The following is a 25,513-nucleotide window of genomic DNA, read 5'->3' on the forward strand; positions in this document are numbered from 1 at the left end:
ACAATACTGTAGTACATTAATTTGATCTAACTCGTAGGGTTAGGCAGCGTTTTTGCTAATTGCTAAATAAGCCTAAAAAAATAGGTTAATTTACGACATTACGTTAGAAACATCTAAAATTAGCAATGTTGCCTTAGTATATTATGCATGTATTATACATATAAACCTTCCTCTTGAATCACTCTATCTATTGAAAAAAACCGCATCAAAATCCGTTGCGTAGTTTTAAAGATTTAAGCGCACATAGGGATATAGGGACAGAAAAGGCGACTTTGTTTTATACTATGTAGTGATGAAATGAAATTATATTATTAAATAAGTAAACTCGGTTGTGGCCTAAGTGTGCCGAAATTTCACAAATCTTGTCAACAGTGCGATAACTCAAAGACTGTCTTATAATTCACACTACGTTATTGGACTTTTAAAACCATTTATTCGAAGCTGATTACTTTTAAAATGCCATGTTTTACATATCTATTTTTGGATTTATTATTTCTCCCACAAGAACAAATCCAACTAAATATGTTTTTATTAAGTTTCTCGATATTGGTTTATAGCTAAGTTCGTCACCCTTTAACAACTTTGAAACGTGCCAAACATAGCCAATTCAATATTTTTGCTAAAATGTTAAACACCATCCGATCTGGTTATAGGACATATAGACTTTAGAATAATATTTAGAATTAGGACTAACTAATATTTTACAAAGATCACTTATTGAAGTAGTTTAGTCATAAGGAACGCTTATTGTCTTCTGGGAAGATTGTTGAACAAAGAGTAATAATTTTAAAAAATCTAAGTTTTTGTTAAAAATTAATTATTTAATCATCAGATTTTTATGTAATTTTTAAAATTATTTTTTCAAACTGAAATATACTATTACTTTTATTCATAACATCTCAAACTCTACAAAAACTAAATTAGTTACTTCTGCAGGGTTTTCACTTCGAAGTGAAGGTCAATATTGCGTTGAACAATTGAATGAGCATCGAACGTACAGGGTCAGTCTTAAACTGAAACATTTTTCAACAAGAAGTGAATGATAAAAGAAGTAGAAGGTTATTGGAATAAAAGAGCAATTTGCTTTAATTTACTCGTGCATAAAATACTATGTTACCCTTCAGTGATCCTGTTGAAGGACACGAAATGAGTTTCAGGTATAAGATTCAAGCCACAAGTTATTAAATAGTCCTCGTTTCCTGATTTGATAAACGCGTGGTGCTTGTGGTTAGTGCGATCGGGATTCAGCCAAGACCGCAGAGGATTTTAGATAATATACCGTTTGAGTTTTACTAACGATATCAGGATAATGATGAACGGATTTTGACAAAGAGTAACGTGCAAATTACAAATATAAACTAATTTTTTTTCCGAAATTAAAAAAAAAATTAAATGGTTTGTTTATTTTATTGAACCTCGCAATTTAATTTAATATTATACTAAAAATATTTCAATATTACTCTGTTATTGCATGCGTTCATATAAAATTTACACACTTTGATATTTATACTATAATTTTTTCAGCAACAGTCACTGAAAAAAATTAATAATTGTCCAAAAAATATATATAAAACGTTTATATCAAAATCGATATATATCTATGCTAATTAAATGTTTTAATTTAATGTAATATTGAAAAACAATGAAATTGTAACTTTATTAACCTAAAATATTCTGTTTTTCCAATAAGTATAACATTTTAAATACTGACAAAAATATATTAAATGCTAAATAATATAAATATAAAAATTAAAACGATTCTTATAAATAATTATTTGATATACTGATTGAAAAATAATAAGAAAGTGATTTAAAACAGATTAACAAACCTCATTCACGGAACTATTACTGTCAGTTGACATATTTCTTCAAACTGTCATCGAAATACGAAAATGTATTTAACATAACGACCATCCGGCCAATGAATCGACAGAAAACGAACAAAACGTTCACTAATTATCAATATGGCGCTGAACCTGTTACTCTACCGTACTCACATTATCCGCATTATTTAACATTTGATAAGTAAACGATATCGCTAAAAATATAAACACACACATCGGTGTCGAGAAATTTACGAATTTTCTGTCTGCGAGAATATTTGTTGAATTAATGTATTAGTCTGACTCGGAACGTTGCCAAACATCGTCTCTTTTCAACCAAAACCACGATCATGTTTGGCTTGATAAGGTGTGCCGCTCGTAAATTTTCTGGAAAAATCAAGAAAACCAGAAAGAGAGCGGTCCACTCATGGATGACCGTCGGTAAACAGTGGTTGAATTTAGTTTGCAAAGGTACAAATGGCGATCAAGCGACTTATCAGCGATAACTTGTCATAGAATAAAACGAAACTCCTCTATTTTGTTGTAGCTTTGTCCGACTCGAAAGTATGGATGTTGGACAGGAAGGTCTTCCAACAGATCATGAAACGTACAGGTTTGCAGAGGTTACAGGACAACATCAACTCCCTGAAGTCGGTCCCGTTACTAGAAAGCCTTTCGAATGATGTACTAACCAAAGTCGCTGACGTTTTAGAAGTGGTACGTTTTTTTTTTATTTCTACGTTTACTGTTACTAGCCCACTATTTTTAGTTCTTACAAATTGGTCGTGTAAAACTTGTTTTTTTAATTTTGTGAAAAAATAATTTTTTTCATCAATCATTTAGCTATAGTAACACCACTGAACAAACAATCTCGTACGTTATCTTATATATTTGTTTTATCACAATTTTTGTTTTCGGTTTATTGGTGGACTGTTAAGATAATACTTGATTTTGAATAGTGAGGGCAATAATATTCTTGTGTTTTCGCCTTGTGTTATTAGTAGACAAATGTTTAAAATTTGTCATGAAAATTTTAAGCGTCGACTTGGTTGGCGCAGTGATCAAAACGGTCATCCTGCTATTGCTATCTATAATCCTTCTGGGACATGGTTGTATATATTTGTGATTATTTATAATTGTGATTGTCCAAAAGGCAAGAGTGCAAAATCCGCAAGGAAAATGATCCCAGTCACTCCAGTAACAAGGCTGAATAAAACCGGATGTCTTCTGGGATGATCTCTAAGTTGGTCACTTGCTAGACAGTAGGCTTAAGACAGAGGTCCGTGGTTCGGAGTCCACGTTAAGCAGTAGGTCCAATCCAGATAAACCCTAGTTGATAAAGAGGAAACTCTAAAATATAAAAATACGAGATGGAGACGAAAAGACAAAAATGGAGATGAGAGAGAGAAAGGAAAAAATATACAAAAATAGCACAATACACATAAACAAAATTCGATCTTATAATTTCAGGAATTCTATCCCGCGGGTGCTTATATCATTAGACAAGGAGCCAGTGGGGACACCTTCTTCATTATAAGTAGTGGATCTGTCAAAGTAACTCAAAGATTACCAGGTAATTTGATCGACTGAAGGTAAAAGTTCGCTATCTAAAAAAAAACAATTTTAGGACATTTGGACGAAGAAGAGATACGAACTTTGGGAAGGGGCGATTATTTTGGAGAGCAAGCGCTGCTGAAAGAAGACTGTCGAACTGCATCCGTGATCGCACTGAACCCAGGCGTCGAATGTCTTACGTTGGATCGGGACTCTTTCAACCAATTGTTGGGAAGTCTCAGCGAGATTAAAGAGAAGGACTATGGCGATGAGCAACGAATGAACAGACCGGTGATCCCGGAACAACAAGGTTAGTTTAATTGTTATACACTATACTATTTTGATCCCTGATCTATTTCATCCAAGTCTTATGCAGTAATGATAAAAGCACGATACTCAATAAAATATATTTGTAATCAAAAGGTTAAATAGTGTTAAGTTAAATTTCCAAAGCTTTTGAGCACGTATGGCAACAGCTTAATCTACCGAATGACCTAATGTCCCTGATTCACACAGTCTCCTCTCGAAATCCCGGAAGGTGCTCCACTACCCCTACTCTGTTAAACCTTTACATGGCTGATTTTCCACTCCACAAATATTCCCACACAGCATGCAGATTATACTGCTTCTTTCACAACCGGTTACAGTCCCGACGCTGTTCGCGACAGACTTCAAGTCCAACTGAACCAGGCGATTGCGTGGTATAAATTCTGGTGGCTGCAGATAAACCCGAGCAAAACTCAGGCTATTCTGTTCCACCGCAAGAAGAAGTTCCGCGACTATCGCCTCCAAATCGATAAAGTCCCTCTCCTCTGGCTCCAGAAAGTATCATACTTCGGTCTCCAGTTCGACCGTAGGTTCTAATGGTCAGTTCAAATTCAGCCCGCTATCTGCAAAGGCGGTGGCGTGTACAACCTACTATTTCCACTTCTCTGCAGAAAAAGTAAACTTCCAATCCCCCAGAAAACGACACTGTACAAAATGCTAGTCCGCCCAGTCTACCTCTACAGAGCACAGGTGTGGTACGGTATGTCTCTGAGAGACAACTTGAACTAATCCAAGTGTTCCAATCCAAAAAAGTTCGCGCGTTACTCAATGCCCTATGGTTTATGAGGGACTTCAACACTCACCTGGAATCAAGCATCTCGTTCGTGAAGAGTTTCTCGAACGTGCTCAGTGTAAGGTTCTCGGCAGATAACCAACTACCAATCCCAGTCATAACCCACGGTCTCTGTCGCCCGCAAAACACTTCACTATCCCGAAGCGACATCAGCAAAAGGCCATTTGGTTCTAGCTTGTCATCTTGGAATAAGAAAAAATAAAGATTGTGGAGTGAAAAAATTACTTATTTGTTCTGATTGCTCTAAAACTTGTAGTTTTGTACATTATGAATTCCTTTCCCCTCTCCACACTCTCCACAAGGAGTATTATTTGAGTGTTATTCGCTGTTAACGTAAAACTCGTCTCAAGATTAATAACGAGCGATTTTTGATCACCACAACAAGCTTTCTCACGTAATTTTGGATTTGTCTGAATTTTTATTAAAAAACTATTTATTTACCATAACCCTATTCGAATAATTTGGCTCCGTGATACTTTTAGCTAGTCTCTAAACTTAGAGGAGGTATTCCAGTCTACCCTAATAAAAAAAACTATTTTACTGTCCATATTTTCTTCAGATTTCTATTAATATTTCACGAATATATATGAAAAATCAGAAATTCAAAGAGTTATCATTAAAGTTTAAAACATTGTCATCAAAGTTTCTAAATACTTAATAAAACTACTTACATTAATATTGATCGTATTGTACTATTTATCTCATAAATATTTCAAACATTATCGAACCAAAACTCTTTCCTCAGTGAACAATATTGTATATTAACTTAACTGAACATTTAATATCAGGTTTTCCAAAACATTGTTTCTATATATCGCCCCCATTATATATTAATGATAGTTTACCTTTTTTCCAGAATATGACTATATTAGTCTCGATGATCTGGAAGTAGTCGGAACCCTGGGAGTGGGTGGTTTCGGAAGGGTTGAACTAGTACAGTACACGAGGGATCCGTCACTTACCTTCGCGTTGAAATGTTTAAAGAAGCAACACATCGTGGAAACTCAGCAACAGGATCATATTTACAGCGAGAGAAACATAATGCTGAGTTGCCGTAGTCAGTTTATATGCAGGTAAAGTTTCTGGCTTATATTTCGTAACTCCAACCAACACGCCAACCGACATTTTTGTAGACTGTTTCGGACCTACAGAGATTCTAAATATGTGTATATGCTTCTGGAAGCATGTTTAGGTGGTGAGGTTTGGACGATCCTCAGAGACAGAGGCTGTTTCGACGACCATACGTGTAGATTCGTCACGGCTTGTGTTATCGAAGCTTTTGATTACCTGCACGCCAGAGGCATCATTTACCGAGATCTCAAACCTGAAAACCTCTTAGTTGATAATCAAGGTAGCATTTCCGATACATCCTACACGATCATATATAATTATAGATTACTTTCAGGTTATGTAAAACTAGTCGATTTCGGTTTCTCTAAGAGATTGGGGTACAGCAGCAAGACCTGGACGTTCTGTGGTACTCCCGTATATGTGGCGCCCGAAACCATATTAAACAAAGGTCATGACAGAGCTGTTGATTACTGGGCTCTCGGTATTTTGATGCACGAACTTCTAACTGGGAAGTACGTATAAAAATCATATAGTTTATATCGTTCTTTATTATAAGCATTGTTTAACTATCTTAAAAAATGTTAAATCTACCATATATCTAGGTTTTGAAAGTCTTACTATATCGCTGATACAAATAGCATGCTTTTTAACATCATCAAAACATTTCAGTTCTTGTAACAATGTTACTCCAATAAATCTCGCCATAAGTATAATGAAATTATTAATTAAAATTAGTTGAAACATTTCGTTTCCTCTCAAAGTATATTTATAAACTTGATATAACTAACAGGTCAATTGAAAAGTCCCTGGTCTACCATAGTAAAACACATTTTATTCAACATAATTCCCTTCAAGGGTGATACATTGATTATAGCGACCCTCCACTTTTCGATACCATTTTTGTAGTACGATTTGTCTTTTGCTTCAAAATAGGTCTCAGTTTCGGCGATTACCTCTTCATTCGACGAAAATTTCTTCCCAAGGAGCATTCTTTTGAGATCTGAGAACAGGAAATAGTGGCTGGGGGCAAATCTGGAGAATATGGTGGATAAGGAAGCAATTCAAAGCCGAATTCCTGGATTTTTTCCATCTTTTTCACTGACTTGTGACACGGTGTATTGGTCTTGGTGAAGCAGCACTTTTTTCTCTTCAAATGCGGCCGTTTTTCGGCGATTTCGTCCTTCAAACGGCCCACTGACGCTATATAATAGTCGCTGTTGATAGTCCTTCTTTTTTCAAGGTAGTCAATGAAAATTATTCCATGCGCATCCCAAAATACATATACCATAACCTTGCCAGGCGACTCTTGCGTTTTTCCACGCTTTGGAGCGGGTTCATCGTGTGCAGTCCACTCCGATGACTATCGATTGGACTTCGGAGTGAAATGATGGAGCCATGTTTCATCCATTATCACATATCGATGCAAAAACTCGGGTTTACTATGCTTGATCATCTTCAAACACTGCTCCGAATCATCAACTCGTCGTTGTTTTTGGTCAATAGTGAGCTCGCGCGGCACCTACTTTGAACAGAGCTTTCTCATACACAAATATTCGTGAATAATATGATGTACACATTCAGTTGATATATTTAGAGTGTCTTCTATTTCATTCAATTTCAATTTACGGTTAATCAAAATCATGTTGTGGATTTTTTAAATGCTTTCGTCGGTAACAACCTCTTTTGGGCGTACACTGTGTTCACCGTTTTCAGTGCTTATTTCACTACGTCTAAACTTAGCAAACCAATCCTTGATGGTTGATTTTCCTGGGGCAGTGTCCGAAAACTTGGCATCAAGCCAAGTTTTTGCTTCAACTGTATTTTTCCCTTCAAAAAGCAATATTTTATCAATATGTGGAATTCCTTTTTATGTTTTTTTTTTCACAATAAGTTGCTTCACTCAAATCAAAATGCTATAATTCACAAACTGTCAAATTTATACACGCATCTTTTGAACGTTAGGACTAACTAAAAAACCTATGGATTTAATTCCAGTAGCGCAATCTATGTGTCAGACCGAGGACTTTTCAATTGACCTGTTATATATAAAATATATACATAATGCGATAAGGAAGCATTTAACTGAAATTTTATATACCGTATACTAGTCATTCGGTTAAAAAAAAAGCGCACGTCATTTTATGTGTAGTTATAATGTATTATTTTTTTCAGTCCACCATTTACGGCATCTGACCCAATGAAAACATATAATTTAATCCTTAAAGGTATCGATATGGTTGACTTTGGCAACGTTGGACGATCCGCACAAAGCTTAATCAAGAAACTTTGTAGAGATTTGCCGTCAGAACGACTCGGTTATCAGAGAGGAGGTATAATGGATATCAGGAAACATAAGTATGTATACCACGTAATTTTATTGAGTATAACATCGTATCTAACTAAAGTTATAAAAAAACAATATTCAATCTAATTCTCAACTTCTTTCATTTTGTACCTCAAAATAGAGGTACTACTGTTAATTTTTTATTTTATTTTATCAACGTCATAGTGAAATTTCCAAATATGTACAAACATCCTTTTCCCTTAATGCTTAACATATCTTCTGATGATCACTACATAGTATAAAACAAAGTCGCCTTTTCTGTCCCTATATCCCTATGTGCGCTTAAATCTTTAAAACTACGCAACGGATTTTGATGCGGTTTTTTTCAATAGATAGAGTGATTCAAGAGGAAGGTTTATATGTATAATACATGCATAATATACTAAGGCAACATTGCTAATTTTAGAGGTTTCTAACGTGATGTCGTAAATTAACCTATTTTTTTAGGCTTATTTAGCAATTAGCAAAAACGCTGCTTAACCCTACGAGTTAGATCAAATTAATGTACTACAGTATTGTACACCATAAAAAGGTCTACAAAAAAGTCCGCGATGGTATATGTTTATCTTTTAGGGATAACCCACATTAACCATTTTTATTGTTTACTTTTTACGTGAGAAAATGGCTTATTTACGAAGCTATTTTAAGCAATACGGCATTAATCCTTATCGAATTAAGTACCTTAAATACAGTGTGCAATTAATATAGATCAATATGGTTCCTTACAGCATGTAAATTAAACAAATATTTTCGGAGATATTACAAATTTAAAATTTGCGTTTAAAAATGTGTAATGTAATAAAAATTGTATGAATTTAGATATTCCAAAGATAGCAGGAAATCTTCATAGTAAGTATAGGGGAAGAGGAATTGTTTTACTCCAAATTTAATGCGTGCAGGCCAAGGGCAGTAATGAATGAACCAAAAATACTGGATCGATTTTAATCATGTTTTCATTGAGTGACATAGGCATATATATTTTATGCCCGTGCAAAGTCGGAGCGGGCCGCTATGTTTTTATATACAACGTTCATATTTTTTCTGTAGTGTATTTAATTTAGTATCATCATTGCACCCGTGCGAAGACGGGGCGGGTCGCTAGTTTTGAATAATCTTGTAGCCATTACAAAATTGCAAATATTTGAAATATCTTCAGAAATCGACAAATAGAGTACCAAAATTGTATAAACATAAGAGTAACAACAGTATAAACATAAGAGTAACAAGAGTATAAACATAACAGTAATTCACAAGACATTTTACTTTATTAAATAATTGTGAAAAATATGATTATAAACAAAATATTACGTGCTTCTGAGCTAAAGAATAAAAACTGTCAAATGATCGTAAAGGGACGAGATAGAAAGAGACGCGAGACAATTTAATTTTTTCAGCAGAAATGACCACGAACAGATTACCAAGCCGTTCGCCGAATCTTCCCCGAGTATTTGGATACGTTCTTGCACACGCTTCAAACGTTCATTTGACAGACGACGAAAAAAAACATAATTAAAAATTAAAAAAATGTTTTTTGCAGGACCTATTAATATTCATATATATTAAAAATATGTCTGTTTTAGATGGTTCCAAGGTTTCGACTGGGATGGCTTGGTCGCGAGAACATTGCCCTCTCCTATTCAGCAGCTGGTACGAGGACCTTGTGATACCACGAACTTCGACTGTTTCCCGAAAGATAACGACATACCTCCCGATGAATTTTCCGACTGGGACACGAACTTTTGACGATATCTGGGATTTCTGCACGCGGATCCCGCTGCGATGGTCAATCACTACTTTTAAGAATGTTGATATTTTCGCCAGCAACAAATATCCTGTTTAATTGAAGACTTATCTTTGATGCCTTAACTTCCAAGTGCCATACCAGGGTGTCTGACGCAAAGTGCCTTTTTAATAAGTTAGGAATTATTGGCATCTTGACTTGACAGATAAATGTATCAACAGAACATCATATATACTGTGATAATAATAATAATAATAATAGTATAATTATTCGTTAATTAAAGATCTATCTATAAAATATAAATTTCTTTTTTATATATCCACTTATTACCTGTAATAATAATTAATTATCGTTATTACTTAAAGATTTATTATTTTATTACCGTTAATGATGATAAAACTCCATTCAAAATTATTTAAAATATACGTTTACAATATACAAAAATCCTTTTCCAATCATTATAAAGAACAACTTATATATTTAGTAGAAATTAAATTAGTATAATGTGACTGTTGTTCGTTGTAGTTAGAATGTACAATAAAGAAATATTAATTTTGGTCAGTGTTGTGTATAATAATTTTAAATTTGTATATTACAAAAAATATATTGATAAATAGAAATAAAAATCGTTTGTTTGAATTCAATAAAAAGCTTACCATATCGACACTAATTCCACACTACTACTAAACAGTTGTTTGAGTAATATATTTTTAATAATTTCCTTTAAGTAGGTTTAGTGGGAAAGTATCGATATTTGGATTTTTTTGGCCAATATATCGATAATTTTGTTGACCGATATTCTTTTGGATAACATCCATAGATTTTGAAAGTGTCAGATAATAATAGTGATAGTATTTTTTAATAAAATGGGGAAATTTCAGTTTAAAATTTCAGTACAGTTTAAAGTACCAAAAACATAAGCTCCAACCGCATAAACTAGGAAAAGTAATATCGATATAACTAAAGAGAAGTGTCAACCATAGAGTAATAGAGTGTTAACTTAATACACATAATTTCAGTACTCTGTTGTATGATCTTATCATAATCTAGCTAACTTGGGTTGTTTTTTCCAAAGAAAATTACGTCTCTTTCTTTTATTTTCACACATACACTACATACACAGCTTTTTTAAGACTGTAGATACGTTATGATCAAATAATACTTATTATAGCTAAGTCACAAAAATGCTGAACGTACTTCAGTACTTCATCATCAGGCACACCGAAAATGGCGTCATAAACAAACCATAGAAACAAACAATCGCGTTATAGAAATGAGCCAACCAAATGCCTTTGTAGGGATATTGAAACGTACGAATCAAAAAGTGGCCTCAGTGCAAAATATTTCCTCGGTATCGTCTATTCAAATTAAACCTCTATATAATCATCTATGGTCCATATCCCTGATCCATACAAAAGCATTGAAAAGACAAGCACTTGAGGAAAGCCGCATTTTAACTTTAATTGTAACATCACTACATAGTAAAAACAAAGTCGCCTTTTCTGTCCCTATATCCCTATGTGCGCTTAAATCTTTAAAACTACGCAACGGATTTTGATACGGTTTTTTTCAATAGATAGAGTGATTCAAGACGAAGGTTTATATGTATAATACATGCATAATATACTAAGGCAACATTGCTAATTTTAGAGGTTTCTAACGTGATGTCGTAAATTAACCTATTTTTTTAGGCTTATTTAGCAATTAGCAAAAACGCTGCCTAACCCTACGAGTTAGATCAAATTAATGTACTACAGTATTGTACACCATAAAAAGGTCTACAAAAAAGTCCGCGATTGTATATGTTTATCTTTTAGGGATAACCCACATTAACCATTTTTATTGTTTACTTTTTACGTGAGAAAATGGCTTATTAACGAAGCTATTTTAAGCAATACGGCATTAATCCTTATCGAATTAAGTACCTTAAATACAGTGTGCAATTAATATAGATCAATATGGTTCCTTACAGCATGTAAATTAAACAAATATTTTCGGAGATATTACAAATTTAAAATTTGCGTTTAAAAATGTGTAATGTAATAAAAATTGTATGAATTTAGATATTCCAAAGATAGCAGGAAATCTTCATAGTAAGTATAGGGGAAGAGGAATTGTTTTACTCCAAATTTAATGCGTGCAGGCCAAGGGCAGTAATGAATGAACCAAAAATACTGGATCGATTTTAATCATGTTTTCATTGAGTGACATAGGCATATATATTTTATGCCCGTGCAAAGTCGGAGCGGGCCGCTATGTTTTTATATACAACGTTCATATTTTTTCTGTAGTGTATTTAATTTAGTATCAGCATTGCACCCGTGCGAAGCCGGGGCGGGTCGCTAGTATATATATAAAACTGAAATGTTTTTTGTGTTAAGCGAATAAAAACAAAAGAATAAACTTAAATTGTATCATTCATTTATAATATTTGTTAATACGGCGATTAACACATTACGACTCTAACATTTATTTTAACTATTAGTCAGAATACTAAAAGTAATTAATTATTGATCTAAAAAATACATTTCTAATAACTTCCTTTAACATATATGTATCACCAACCTTTTTACGTTGATTGTATAAATATTGAGCTAATTTAAATTTCAATGTCAACTGACGTAAAGACTGATAGCTTTCAAATTAACTGATAAAATGTCAGAAATTGCCGTCGGTAACATTTTCAAACTATCGCCACTTTATTACTGCCACAACAGTAGTCAGTTGATGAACGAAATATTCAGTTAGTACATTATGCGGGTAAGTTATTTATAACAATTTATCGAATATCACATAAAAACGCTCCGTTTCTTACTTCGATTGCCATTAAAAAGATAACCGCTTTAATCTGCAGAAAAAAAACCTTTTATCTAAATAAGTATCGAGAAGAAAACGATAGCAGGAAACGTAGCGTCGATCAATTTTCCAACAATTTTCCTCAATTCTACTTATGATTAATGGAGTTAAATTGTGTTTTCGTAAATAAAAAGCCGCAATTAAGAAAAAACCTCTTAGGACTGACAAGATTTTATATGTCTATGTATGTACAGGGAATGGGCAAAATAATATGAACACCTGATATACACACAATATTTTTAAAACAGCTGCAGTTCTTCAGAGAATAGATCCGTAAAATGTCTGAATAGTATGCAACGGATTGTTGTCCCATTCTTGTGCCAAAACAGCCATCTTCAATGCTTCAATACTGTTGGAGATGCAAATGACTCTCTGCTCCAAAGTTAACCATGTTGTTGATTTCTGTTAATGTATTTGGAGATTGTGCACACCGGTGAAGCTGTTTGATGATATTCTGATCAAGACTTAACAGTGTGAATACAGTATTTGGCAGCAATATGCTAGCCATACCAAGAACTTCATAAAAATATAAATAATCAATAAATATTGTGTACACATAACAGGTCAAAAATTTTTTTGGCAAAATTATTTTTTTTATTCAGCATAATTTCCTTCAAGGGTGATACATTGATTACAGCGACCCTCCAACATTTCGATACCATTTTGGTAATACGATTTGTCCTTTGGTTTAAAATAATTTACTGACTTGTGACACGGTGCATTGTTTTGGTGAAGTAGCACTTTCTTTTTCTTCAAATGCGGCCGTTTTTCGGCGATTTCGTCTTACAAATGGTCCAATAACGCTATGTAATAGTCCCTGTTGATGGTCCTTCCTTTTTCAAGGTAGTCAATAAAAATTATTCCATGCGCATCCCAAAATACAGACGCCATAACCTTTCCAGCTGACTGTTGCGTTTTCCCACGCTTTGGAAGCGGGTTCATCGTGTACAGTCCACTCGGATAACGGTCTATTCGACTTCGGAGTGAAATGATGGAGCCACGTTCCATCCATTACCACATTTCGACGCAAAAACTCTGGTTTATTAAGCTTGATCATCTTTAAACACTGCTCCGAATCATCAACTCGTCGTTGTTTTGGTCAAAAGTGAGCTCGCACGGCACCCACTTTGCACAGATCTTTCTCAGGCCCAAATATTCATGAATGATATGATGTACATATAGAGCGTCTGCTATTTCAATCAATTTCAATTTACGGTCGTTCAAAATCATTTTGTGGATTTTTTAAATGTTTTTGTCGGTAAAAACCTCTTTTAGGCGTCCACTGAGTTCACCGTCTTCGGTGCTCATTTCACCACGTCTAAACTTAGCATACCAATCTTTGACGGTTGATTTTTCTGGGGCAGTGTCCGGAAACTTGACACAAGCCAAGTTTTTGCTTCAACTGTATTTTTTCCAATCAAAAAAGCAATATTTTTTAAACACGCGAAATTTCTTTCTCTCCATTTTTTCACAATAACTAAAGTTGTTTCACTCAAAATGCTATAATTCACAAACTAATCATCCGACAGCTGTCATATTTAAACACGCATCTTTTGAGGATTAGTGTTAACTAAAAAACATATGGATTTAATTCTAGTAGCGCTATCTATGTGTCAGGCCGGCGACTTTTCAATTGCCCTGTTAAGGTGTTCGTATTATTTTTTCCCTACCCTGTATCACCTCGGTCTGTCGCTATTTGCTATTAACCGCGGTTTGTTTTTTTGTTAAGAGCTTTTGACGTAGTTTGAGCTAATAGAAGTTAGAAAAACTCCTGAATCACAACTGATAATGTTCCCCCGCAAACTAAGTGATGTTAAATAGATTTAAATATGATATATGATTGCCGAAATTAAGTAGTATGTCCCAAATAAAAAAGTTAAATTAATTGTAATGTTTACCATAATTTGTCGCCGACCTAAAACAAAAAAACAACACGTGTGTAACAATTCCAATAAGCGTTGGATGAAATAACGCAGAACTGGCAGACCAACGATTTTAGTAAAGTTGAACCTAAAAATAAACCGAACTGCGTATGGTGGTGGCGTGATGTCTCGGTGGTAGAAATAAAAATATTATATGAGATCCGGAAATATAACTTAATGATTACACACCTTTCTTTCGAAATTACACAAGGCCCAACCTTTTGAGGTGACATCAACATCGGCAGACTTCATACGTATGTGTTTTAGGCATAACATTCAATTTTAAAGTTTTTTTTTTCGTTAAAACTAGTAATTTAACTATGTTTTAATCAGTCATACTTGGAAATATCGTGCAAAAAGTACATTATAAGTACAACTATGACACTGAAAATCACATGAAGCTGATGCTCGTTAATATGAACTAATTCAAACAAATCGTAATTCACACGTTGGATAAAGCGACTTTAAATAACTTCAGTGGGATCGTCGTCATCGTCCCCGCTGTCCCTATCTTCCTTCTTATTATCATTCGTCTGCTTATCTTCGTCCCATAAATTATAATAACCTGAAGTACAAACAATGTCGGGATTCGCCATTTTCAGTAAGTTAATAATAACCAAAGACGCATTGGCAAGGACATCCGCATTCCATTGCAACTGTTGCCTAATTACACTTAAGGGAATATCTTCATCTTCATCATTGGTATAAAAGAGATTGTTCCAACATTTTTGAATGGTTTCTTGAATGAACAGTAGGTGGCAACGTCTAGTGGCAACGTTGCATTATAAATTTTGATGACGTGCATTTGCGGTTTGATTGGAAGGACTATAGATTAATTCTGGTATATTTTCGAACGTATCAACGTACCTCTTTTTAACTAGAATAAAATGAGAAGGAAAATGTTGTCTGATTTTAAAACGAATTTATAAAATGCGATAGGTAATACATTAAAAATCGTGATGAACTGAGTTCACTGTTATATTGAATAGAATATATAAACACGCACCATATCCGAGTACACCAGGTTTGAATGTCTTGGACGGATCCGGACCCTAAATCAATTTTAAAACAACCGAATAACGAAGAAATAAAATTAAAATAAGGAAAATCATACTTACAATATTTATTCGCAATCAAGATTGGTTACAGTTATGGTTAAAAAACCGCTTCGTTTAGTATGCAATTAAAAAGTTACAAGGGATCGATTCGATTTAAATATTAAGTCCGAAAAACAAATAGTTCGTAGAGACACAACGAATTAGCAGGCGAGCGAAAGGAGTTGTTTAATAATTCCAGACCCCCTTTTACGAAAATCAAGGTCACCCACCACCTGTTCGTTCCGTCTTTTTTCCTCCAGTTTTTCAAATCCTCATTGTTTCAGTGCTGAAGCCAAGGCGACGGTGTAACGCAAGCGCGACCCGAAACCCATCGCCGAAACGTACGTCCCGAAGAAGTTACCCAGGTGTCGTCGAGTGGCGGCGCGTCAGCCACGTTCCAGAGCGTCGACGAGACGGCGATATCGGCCGGCGACGGAAGGTGATAAAGCTCTACGTCCACCATGACACAGTAATTAAAAAATCCGCTTCGATTTTATTTGGTTTATTCTTGTTGTTGTTTTCTATTAACGCACCAAAATACGCAGACCGTAGAGCGGGCACAGGTCGATGACCACTTGTAAATATGGGCTTATTGGTGAGTGGGGATGGTTTAACTTTTCCTTTAGTTTTTACTTTTATCAAACGCTTTAGTGTATTCACGATTTTCCAGCACGAATGTCATAACGAACTTTTTTCTATATACATAGGATGGGACAACTAGTTTTCACGCTTTCAAACATGTAGATAAATGCATAAACATCGACACAAACATTTATATATTCACTCGTTATCAACATATTCAAATAAAGCTTAAAAATAGATATAAAAACATGTAAAACCTAATCCACCATTTCATCACTATTTTTTAAAATGAATTATGTCGTACATTAGATATTCTTAGTAGAATCTTAATTTATAAAATTAATTTATTACGATTATGCAGTTGTATTTGCATCAATACACAAGCAGAATGAGTGTGGGATAAATTCATCTGTATGTATTGCCGAAATTAAAATTAAATGAGACTACTCTATAAAAGTTCATGGTGGTTTGTTTCGCATCAATCTTCTGGTTTCTTGCCTGAAAACTTCTGAAACTTATTTCATGTTTTAGAAGAAAAAGGTTATAATTATGATTTAGGTTCACTCCATGTACAGTTATACTAATTTATTATCTAAATAAATAAATATATCATAACTAATAATCATAAAGTTTCCATGATGTTACATTTTTATATTTCTATTTCACCATAAAAATGTCTGATATTGTTTAATAATATTTCTCAGTGCCTTTATATAATTTATTTATTAACCTTACATCTTTATATAATTCATCGGACCATAATGTCTTCTTCCAACCAGCAAGTGTCCAAGGTTTTTGACGGTTGCACCATTTCCATCGCAGCTTAGCTTCTGTCACAAAAGTTTTCACAATCGTAACCCCTTTATGAATATTAGCTTTGTGAAGTTTCAGTGGTACTGTTCTTAAGTTGAGTTGAGTTTTATAGTTCTCCCGATAGTTTTATGTAGTCTGGTCACAATCCTGTCTCTGTCAATTAACTTTGAGTTTCGTCCACTCCTCCTTGACGACATGTTTTATATATGCTGTCATTACTGTGGATACTGTCGCTCGTAAAATGTCATAGACGATCCCATAACCTCTTTTTCAAAGTCTGTATTATCATTTAAGACAATTTAAATAATATTTTCTGATATTGTTTAATGATATTTCTCAGCGCCTGTATAGTATATATAGAAATAGTGGTGAAACATATTACTGTAATAATACTTCATATTTTATAGCGTCCATTTGACCATTAGGGTGCCAATTTTGTATTTAAATATTTATTGATACCCCTGGCAATGATGATTTAATTTCAGTCTACAAACGGTGGATTTCCATCAAGTCTTAAATAAAACCAGTAATATTTAGGTTCATCAGAACAATGAATATTACATTTATTTTCATTAAAAAGTAATAGGAGCAGCGTTTAGTAACATTTGTATTAAAACACAAGCTAATAATGTAAATAACGATATCTCAAAATCTCCAATTTTTACATATCACTAATCACATCGTAATATTTCTTCTCTTCTATACGCATAATTTTCCATAATCAAAGCAAAAGCCACTGCAGTTAACAATTTAGTTAAAACATGTATTAAATTGAAATGATTGGACCTTAATAAACGATAAAATATATTTTTCTATAATATATAATTATTTCCGTAATACAGAAAATAAATCAAGTAGTTGTAAAATTCACAACAAAAGAACTCATGTGATTTTAAACCACCTAAGTTATTACTAAATTGATTTAAACTTTTACTTTATATATTTACGGTCTAATGCATCCGCTTTTTATTTTTATTACATTAACTAATCGGTTAATTAAGAAAAAGAACTCATACAACACGTATTTATTTTCCCTGTTTTTTTCCTGTTGAATGTATTTGAATTTCACTAGTTCCCACCATTAAGTGGACATCCGAAAGCCTTTTAAATAATCCTCTACCACAATCATCACCTCTTCCTTTAATAAAAATATTTTTATAACAAAAAATATTTAAGAGATCAGAAGAATGGGACGAAATTAAACCAGTACATAAATTTAACCTTTGTATAAAGCGTTAATATTAAAAAAAAATATAAATATTTAATAATAAATGCTAATATTATTAATAAAAATCAGAAATAAATTGAAAAAAAATTAATAGAATAAAACTTGAAGCAAAGGCATAATAAAACCTGTAATAGCGGTAACTAAAGCTGTAATTTCCGATCTATATAATTTGTTATTGGTTTTAAAGGCTCGTTTATTCACTTTATGTATTGTATATCGAACCATAACTAATTTGTGTCATTTCCACATAAATATTTACAACAAAAGTCGTTTTTCAAACATCAATTTTTCTGATGGCGTCTGATAATATTCCTCGTCTCCGAAGAAGCAAAAATTAATTAAGGCTCGCTTCTATCCGTCCACAACAAGGTGTTACCCAAGATATTTATGCCCTTGCTATTTTTAGTCGATGGAACAGTGCCATATCTTTAATTTCGTCCTATCCCACTCCTTTGACACACCCTAAAGGTTAGCCCATTTTTATTCCCTGGAGAATTGAAGGTTTTACACGATGACCTAATAAAATATTCCGATCAAAAATTATCGAATAGTAAAAACTTGTTCCTTCAAGCATTTGGAATATTTAAATATAAATCATAAAAATAACAATTTTTTCGCACACTGAAAACCATGTACACGAACAAAAAATTTAATGAAATCAAAGAGAAATCACTTAGTGTTGCGTGACGGTCTGTGCCACAACACTGACGTTCTAAGAAATGCTTCTGTCATCGCAAAATAACGAACCGAGCTCTGGAGAATGATAGCGAAGGAAAATATTGCATGCGCAACTGCACTCGAGAAATTGCCCTGCCCTTTGTTGATTATAATTTGAATAAAATTAATGTATAGAGTTTTTATATGAATTCTTAAATAGATTTATTACTACAATGTCTTCGTGTACTATAGAATAACCATTTTACTTATTGACTTGTCCTTCAGCACACGAACCTTCATACAATCAAATTTATGTAAATATAAAAATATAAAAAAAATATAGATATAATAATATGATTTTTCGGTGGATTTTGCATCACTTGACCGGTTATTAAGTGATTTGGTGACTTCTTTTGGTGATAAAATTCTGCAGATATTTAACAATAACTTATATCAAGGTTTACTTTTCTTTTTGTTTTTTTTTACCTACAGAATTTCCACTTTACTCTCGAGGTCTCTTAATTTCGCAAATCTCGCAGGATAGATAAACATATTCGTTTACAATATTTTCGTTTTACATGTGCCATCATGCGCATGTAATTGTACTGTTAACTTCTAAGGCAATACATTTCTAGGATTTCTTTTGTTTCTAGATTTAATTGTTCTTGTTATAGGAATATTTATCTCTCAGTTGAATTCAAGTTATTAAAAAATTAGTTTCGGTAAATAAATATAACATCATATTTTACAAACATACGAGTTATACAAATTAGTTTTTCAATAACTGATTAATAGAAAGATATTTTAACAGTAATTGCAACATTTAAAAAAAAATAATTTCAGAAAGCTGACCAATAACTGTTTTTTACACTAACACAGAGTTTGAATGCCATCTGTATTTAGTTGATTAGTTTGTCTACATTTTGTATAATGGATTTTTATAAATTTTGGATTGAAAATGGAATTTCGTCTACAAAATCGCTGAAAATATTACAAAATATTTATAATTTTACATAATACGTTCATATCGAGTTTACCTTATCAGGTTGTGCTCAAATTGGTCAAAAAAATTCAAAAATATATCAAAAAAGAAGACTTAAAATTTATATCACAACAATGTACCATCTCACAAACCTACCATTGTGAAAAGATTTAATGCCAAAACATACACCATAGACAAATACCACCGTATTCACCTCACATATTGCTCTGGTTAACTTCTTTTCTCTCCAATACTCAAATTGCCACTTCTTCGTAAGCAGTGCGGAATGAACTTTTTTGTAAATTTAATTATTAAAATTTAGATAAATAATAAATCTCTGTTTTATAGACTCATTTCCACTATATTTTTGACAAAATATGCTGCAGAGTGGTCAAACTTTAACAAAAATATATTTGTAAACAATTAAAAATTTCAATCATTATAAGTTAACTTTTATCGATTATTAAGTTACGCCTAATTAATCATTGATTAATTACTGATATTAAGAATTAAACATAAAATAGAAAATTAATTATAAAAATATAAACAATATACGCTATTGATAACTTAAAATATTACATAATGATGTATAATACTTTAATGTTATGATCTCATTATCTTCAAATTCTTATGAATTATTAAGTAACGTTAATAGGGCCCTTAACAGACGGTTCGTGGGATATCCGCTCGAAAATTTTAATTATTTAGCACGACTTCCTGGAATCGATAAAAGAAAACCGTAATTCCTTCTGGTAATAGCATCAGAACGGCACACGCAATATTTTCCTTCCGAAGCATCGATTGGAAAATGGGCAGTTTCTTATTTTCCGCGATGACGATGGCTTCCAAGAAACTCAAGGTTTTATGGGTTTTTCGCATTTTCTTATCTGAACTGTTTATAGTAGAAAAAAGTTTAGAAAACAAAAATTACAATTTAAATTTATTGGAAGCATATACATTCAACGATACGTACAAATTTAGGGTAAATTAGCTGACTCGGTGAATGGAGGTAATGTGAAGTGAAACAGTGGTGTTTACATTATGTGACCGTTATTTATTGAAGTAATATAAAAATGTGGAAATTACAATATCGTCCAAACCAAACGATGGCCTGTTACTGAATGATGGAAATACCCTTCAATAACATCCCAGATAAACGTCTCGGGGTTGCCAGCTATTCGTTATCGTGTTCTAGTTGTCGCTGCCGGCACCCCGCCCGTCATCAACATCTGGGATTATATTTCTGGGTACTTTGTTGACCGTTATTCCACGATGTAAAATTCGACATGCCTCAAGGTCAACAGTGGCCTTATTGTAAATAAAAATAATCTATTTTAGACAGCAAAAATTCAACTAATCTCATTATTAAACTGCCGTATCCCCCATTTTGCTCAAATTATGGCGCTAGAAAACATCCTTGAGGACATAGCTTTCAGTCGATTTAGGATTAAAAATTATTCGAAGAAGGATTTAAACGCCATACTAATTAGATGACTTGAAAACACGTTGATATAAACGCAATTTTATCCCAAAGAAACACAATACATCACATTAGTATTCATTTTTGATCATAAATTAATGCTGTCGACGCAGTGTTGAAAAAACCTCTTGGACAGTAACAAAGAACGATAAAAACATTTAAGTTCCTGGAAATTTCATTTCCTTTTCACTAGTTTATGGGACACCACAGTATGTTGAGAAATGTGTTTAAAAAATGTCGACTACTTCCAACTATTTTGTAGATAACATACTAAAATATTAATTTAAAAATTATCTGCGTAAATGAATATAAAAAGTTGTAAATACAAGGACTAAAAGTTGAACTCAATCTAAAAAGATATATAAATATTTTTTTAGAAGTATATAACTTCAAAATAACATATGTAAATAAATATTTAATGTTTCTGTTTTTCCTGTTTTATTAAAAAACGGTTTTATTTGTTATGTAAAGCCCATTAAGGTCACAATATTTATTACCTCTATAAAAATATTTACGGAACCAATTAACAATACTATTTCGAATATATTTAGCTAATAAGTAATAGAAACAAATAGTATGAAGTCCACGTACCATGTATACCCAAGAAATAATATTAAATTTCCTTAAGTTGAGTTAACTATTCGATGTCAAAGACCAGAACCGTAATGGAAAGCCGGATGTGTATGATTACAAGAAATTGGATATTCAACATAAGCTTAATTTTAATGCGTTTATAGTTGCAGTTATAGTACCGGAACATTTGGAAGAAAGTTTCCAGCCAAACAGTGGCAACAATTTACTACCATGCCTCGATCCCAAATATTGGTTACGAGAGGATTGCAATAATAATTCCTAAGAAAAAGTTATCCTGAGTCAAAGAAATTAATTTAAGAGTCACTTTAATTTGAAAACAACTCAATGACGTTATGACGGATATGAAACTGAAAAGACTGCAGAGAAAGTCATTGGTTAAAATTGAGAAATTGTTTCTAAAACGACTCAAACCTATTTCCCAAAAAGAGAGCTGATGCCATCTCACCAGTTTTATTTCAAGAATACTTAAATTACCAAGTACACCGAATTGTAGATGTAAATGAAAAGGCTCTGGAAAATAAGGGAAGGCTTTCTGTCTTTCTCGATGTTACACAAATCACATATCCGTAACAATTTGTACTTGTTACATTATATAGCACAACTGTCATCTTTGCTGATGATAGAGCAATATTAGTAATAGCGGAGACTGCAGACATACGAATACCCCAATTTGTTCTTGACAAGGTAAAAATGAATCGACATAGATACATATGGTTTTCATAAATAAGAGAATCACGCCACAACATGTCTTCATTAACAGCATGAATATTCAATCATTCCATCCAACACAGCAAAATACCTTAGTATGGTACTGACTTCGGGGGAACGATACAGAGAAGATTAGCATGGCCCCTGCGCAAGGATGACACGCAAAATAGTGAAGCGTCCCACATTTGTGGACCGTCTTATCCCTGACAACTCCACTCGCACCTTTCATAAGATTGCTGATCTTCTTTCCAGGGCTGGAATTGGCTTGTTGCATCCCCTCCTTGTTCACTACCCCAATTTTCCCCCTTGGGCCTTTACTATCCCCTTAATAAATATATCTTAATGTCAATTTTATAAAAGAGAATATTGTCCTTACCTCATTCGGTCCAAGTTCGGTGAACTTCTCCACTCTTACCCTGGCCGCAAGCACATTTATATCGACGGCTCCAAATCTCGCAGTGGGCAAACTCCCCGAACAGGATTCAGTATTGGTCGCTGAATTCTAGGCAATATTCAAAGTTTCATCGTACATCTCAACGCAAACCTTCAAAGAATAGCCAATCCTGACCGACTCCGGAAATTCTCTCGAATGTTTCCTGGAACAAAAGTTCAACCATCCCTGGTCACCCACTCACTGTCAGTTTTCCGGACTCTCTATCTGAATAGGATCAGAATAAGTTTACAGTGGATCCCTTCTCACGTTGGTATAACGGTAAATCGGCAGCCTCATCTCCCCTCCACGGATGTTTGTGTCCATACTGGCCTTATCCCATTCATTTCTTGTTTCACAAATAACGAGGTACAACGTCCTTGGGTCCGAGCGCGCCTACTCACTGTGCGTTTGTCACCGTGCGCCTATTTCAGTCCTGTCCGCGGCTCACTCAGATTAGAACCAAGTATGGGCTGCAAAATTTTAGAAATGCCTTAACAGGAGTACACAGGACAGGTTCCTCGGATTTCTACGAGATTTCGGCATAGGTGCTGATTTGTGCTGTCTGGGTAGAGCCTCTACTTCATTATGGTTGTGTTTATAGTCCTGTATTTGTGATCATTTTTAAATTGTATAAACACTATTTATACTTTTAGCCTCCCCGTTTGTATTATTAATTTTTTATTTATTAATTTATTATTTTATATATACACTTTATGTCTGTCCCTTTCCCTCTACCTTACATTTGTATAGTCATGAAATGACGACACCTATCAAGCGAATTCTAATACCAGTGTGGAGCTATAGTATTTAGCTCTAGGGCTGTGACAAAATTTCCAAAATAATGTGCTGAAATGTATTGTGAGTGCATCTTGGCATATATGGAGCTCTATCATCACCTAGAAATTAAGATGGTCACGGGCGATATGAGAAGATTTACCGATACCATCCAATTGATTAGCAATGTCTGAACACTAAATGATTCAATAAAAAATATCTTAGCTATAGTTATCTGTTAGTACGTTAAATCACAGAACAATTAATCAGTTTTAATAAATAAATTTATAAGATTCATGTTTACGTCGTTAAAATAACTGAACACGCTCAAAATAAACAAAATAATATATGCATATTTTTAGAATAATCATCTTGAACGTTCGTACCGAGAGTAATTATTGGAACTGATTTTAAAATAAAAATAAGTGTATTCTAAACTTCACATTCAATGTTAAATGTCAAGGTAAATTCTGAACGTGTGTTCATTATTGATCTCTTTCTGTATTTCTATGTTAATTTTATGCAAATTGGAGCATATGGGCTTTTTGTTTATTGAATAGAGCATGTCATCGCGGTTAGGTGAAAATTTACACATATCTCTATTGAGATATTTGTCATTTTTTACTGTCACAAAAACCCGATCTATTAAAGATGCCTTTCCAACATTTTTCCATAAATGTTTATTTCATTAGTACTATTATTTGTAAAAGAAAGTTTGTTGTTTGTATTTCTTCTTATACTATGTAGTACGAAAGTTAAAAAATGCATTCTCCGATCTTATCGTTTAAATATCATTAAACCATTTTATCGATTCATAATTTCTTCAGTTTTTGTTTGCGACTGAATGATTTATGAACCTGCAGGGGTAAAATGAAACCAATTCAATACCCGCCCTTAATTATACATCGATCCTTATTTCTCTTCGATGATTCATAAGGACTCTGTTTATTTATTCAATTATTGAAACTTTTCTTTGAATGTCGTCATAATTGTCAGACAGTGATTATCATAGAAATACATTATAAAAACTATCTTTGGTCACTTATTAATTAATACCGTTTATATATGATTTTCACCACTATGAAATGACATAATATAGAGTCTAATTAACAAATAAAAATATTTCTTTGAGTAGTGTATCTCTTTTTGAAACCACCTATTAAGATCTGTCAACATTATTTTTAATTGTATTTCTTTGTTTTTGCCTTCAACTCTAATATACTAAAATAAAAGATGTTTCTGCAACTTCAGTATTTTAAAATCTCAGGAATCCATCCGTTACGCTTAGGGGATTGAGCAGTAAAAATAAATATACCAACGTCAATATTGAACAATCATTCGTAGAGTCAACGGTTGAGCGTCTAGTTAGAAAATTGGAGGGCTTCAAATCAAAACATGCTTCAAATCACAGGGTTTCATTTCATTTCCTGATGACGAGGCAACAAGGGGCGAATTGCAAAGACCAATAAAAGTATTAAAGTGCAGTAAGACCGGTGAAGTCGACCAAGTAACAACAGAAGTTATCAAGGACCCGCCAACATTATTTCAAGACTTTCACATGCGTTCATACAAATTTAGCGATCGAAAAGAGTACCGTCATTATGAAATAAATTAATAATTATTCCTATAATGAAAAAAGATGATAGTAAATGCTGTAAAAACTACCGTGATATAAGGAGACTTATCCTGCTGGCCCTTAAATTAATTATGGGGAAATGGGGAAGGTGTTGATGA

The 25,513-nt window shown here is 33.3% G+C and overlaps 2 protein-coding genes and 1 pseudogene across 4 annotated transcripts in view; all 3 read left to right on the forward strand.

Annotated features, from left to right (window-relative positions):
- Positions 1-10,279, forward strand: part of LOC143198969 (cGMP-dependent protein kinase, isozyme 1) — a 40,215-nt gene extending 29,936 nt beyond the window's left edge. For both annotated transcript variants that reach the window (XM_076408653.1, XM_076408654.1), the window contains exons 5-12: positions 2,371-2,540; positions 3,294-3,396; positions 3,451-3,687; positions 5,354-5,570; positions 5,631-5,848; positions 5,903-6,080; positions 7,741-7,923; positions 9,493-10,279. In XM_076408653.1, coding sequence (XP_076264768.1) covers positions 2,371-2,540; positions 3,294-3,396; positions 3,451-3,687; positions 5,354-5,570; positions 5,631-5,848; positions 5,903-6,080; positions 7,741-7,923; positions 9,493-9,655 — 1,469 coding nt within the window. In that variant the 3' untranslated portion in view covers positions 9,656-10,279. The remainder of the gene's footprint in view (positions 1-2,370; positions 2,541-3,293; positions 3,397-3,450; positions 3,688-5,353; positions 5,571-5,630; positions 5,849-5,902; positions 6,081-7,740; positions 7,924-9,492) is intronic.
- A 2,048-nt stretch (positions 10,280-12,327) lies between these two features.
- Positions 12,328-25,513, forward strand: part of LOC143198975 (phosphatidylcholine:ceramide cholinephosphotransferase 2) — a 73,459-nt gene continuing 60,273 nt past the window's right edge. The window contains exons 1-2 of one of the 2 annotated variants that reach the window (XM_076408668.1): positions 12,328-12,413; positions 15,813-15,997. In XM_076408668.1, the coding sequence (XP_076264783.1) occupies positions 15,990-15,997 (8 nt within the window). In that variant the 5' untranslated portion in view covers positions 12,328-12,413; positions 15,813-15,989. The remainder of the gene's footprint in view (positions 12,414-15,812; positions 15,998-25,513) is intronic. The other variant, XM_076408679.1, reaches the window with a different exon arrangement.
- Positions 22,665-22,761, forward strand: LOC143199221 (uncharacterized; annotated as a pseudogene).

Source organism: Rhynchophorus ferrugineus, unplaced genomic scaffold, assembly GCF_030347505.1.
Source record: "Rhynchophorus ferrugineus isolate W39M unplaced genomic scaffold, kcgeb_rfMv2 rfM6, whole genome shotgun sequence".
NCBI lineage: Eukaryota > Metazoa > Arthropoda > Insecta > Coleoptera > Curculionidae > Rhynchophorus > Rhynchophorus ferrugineus.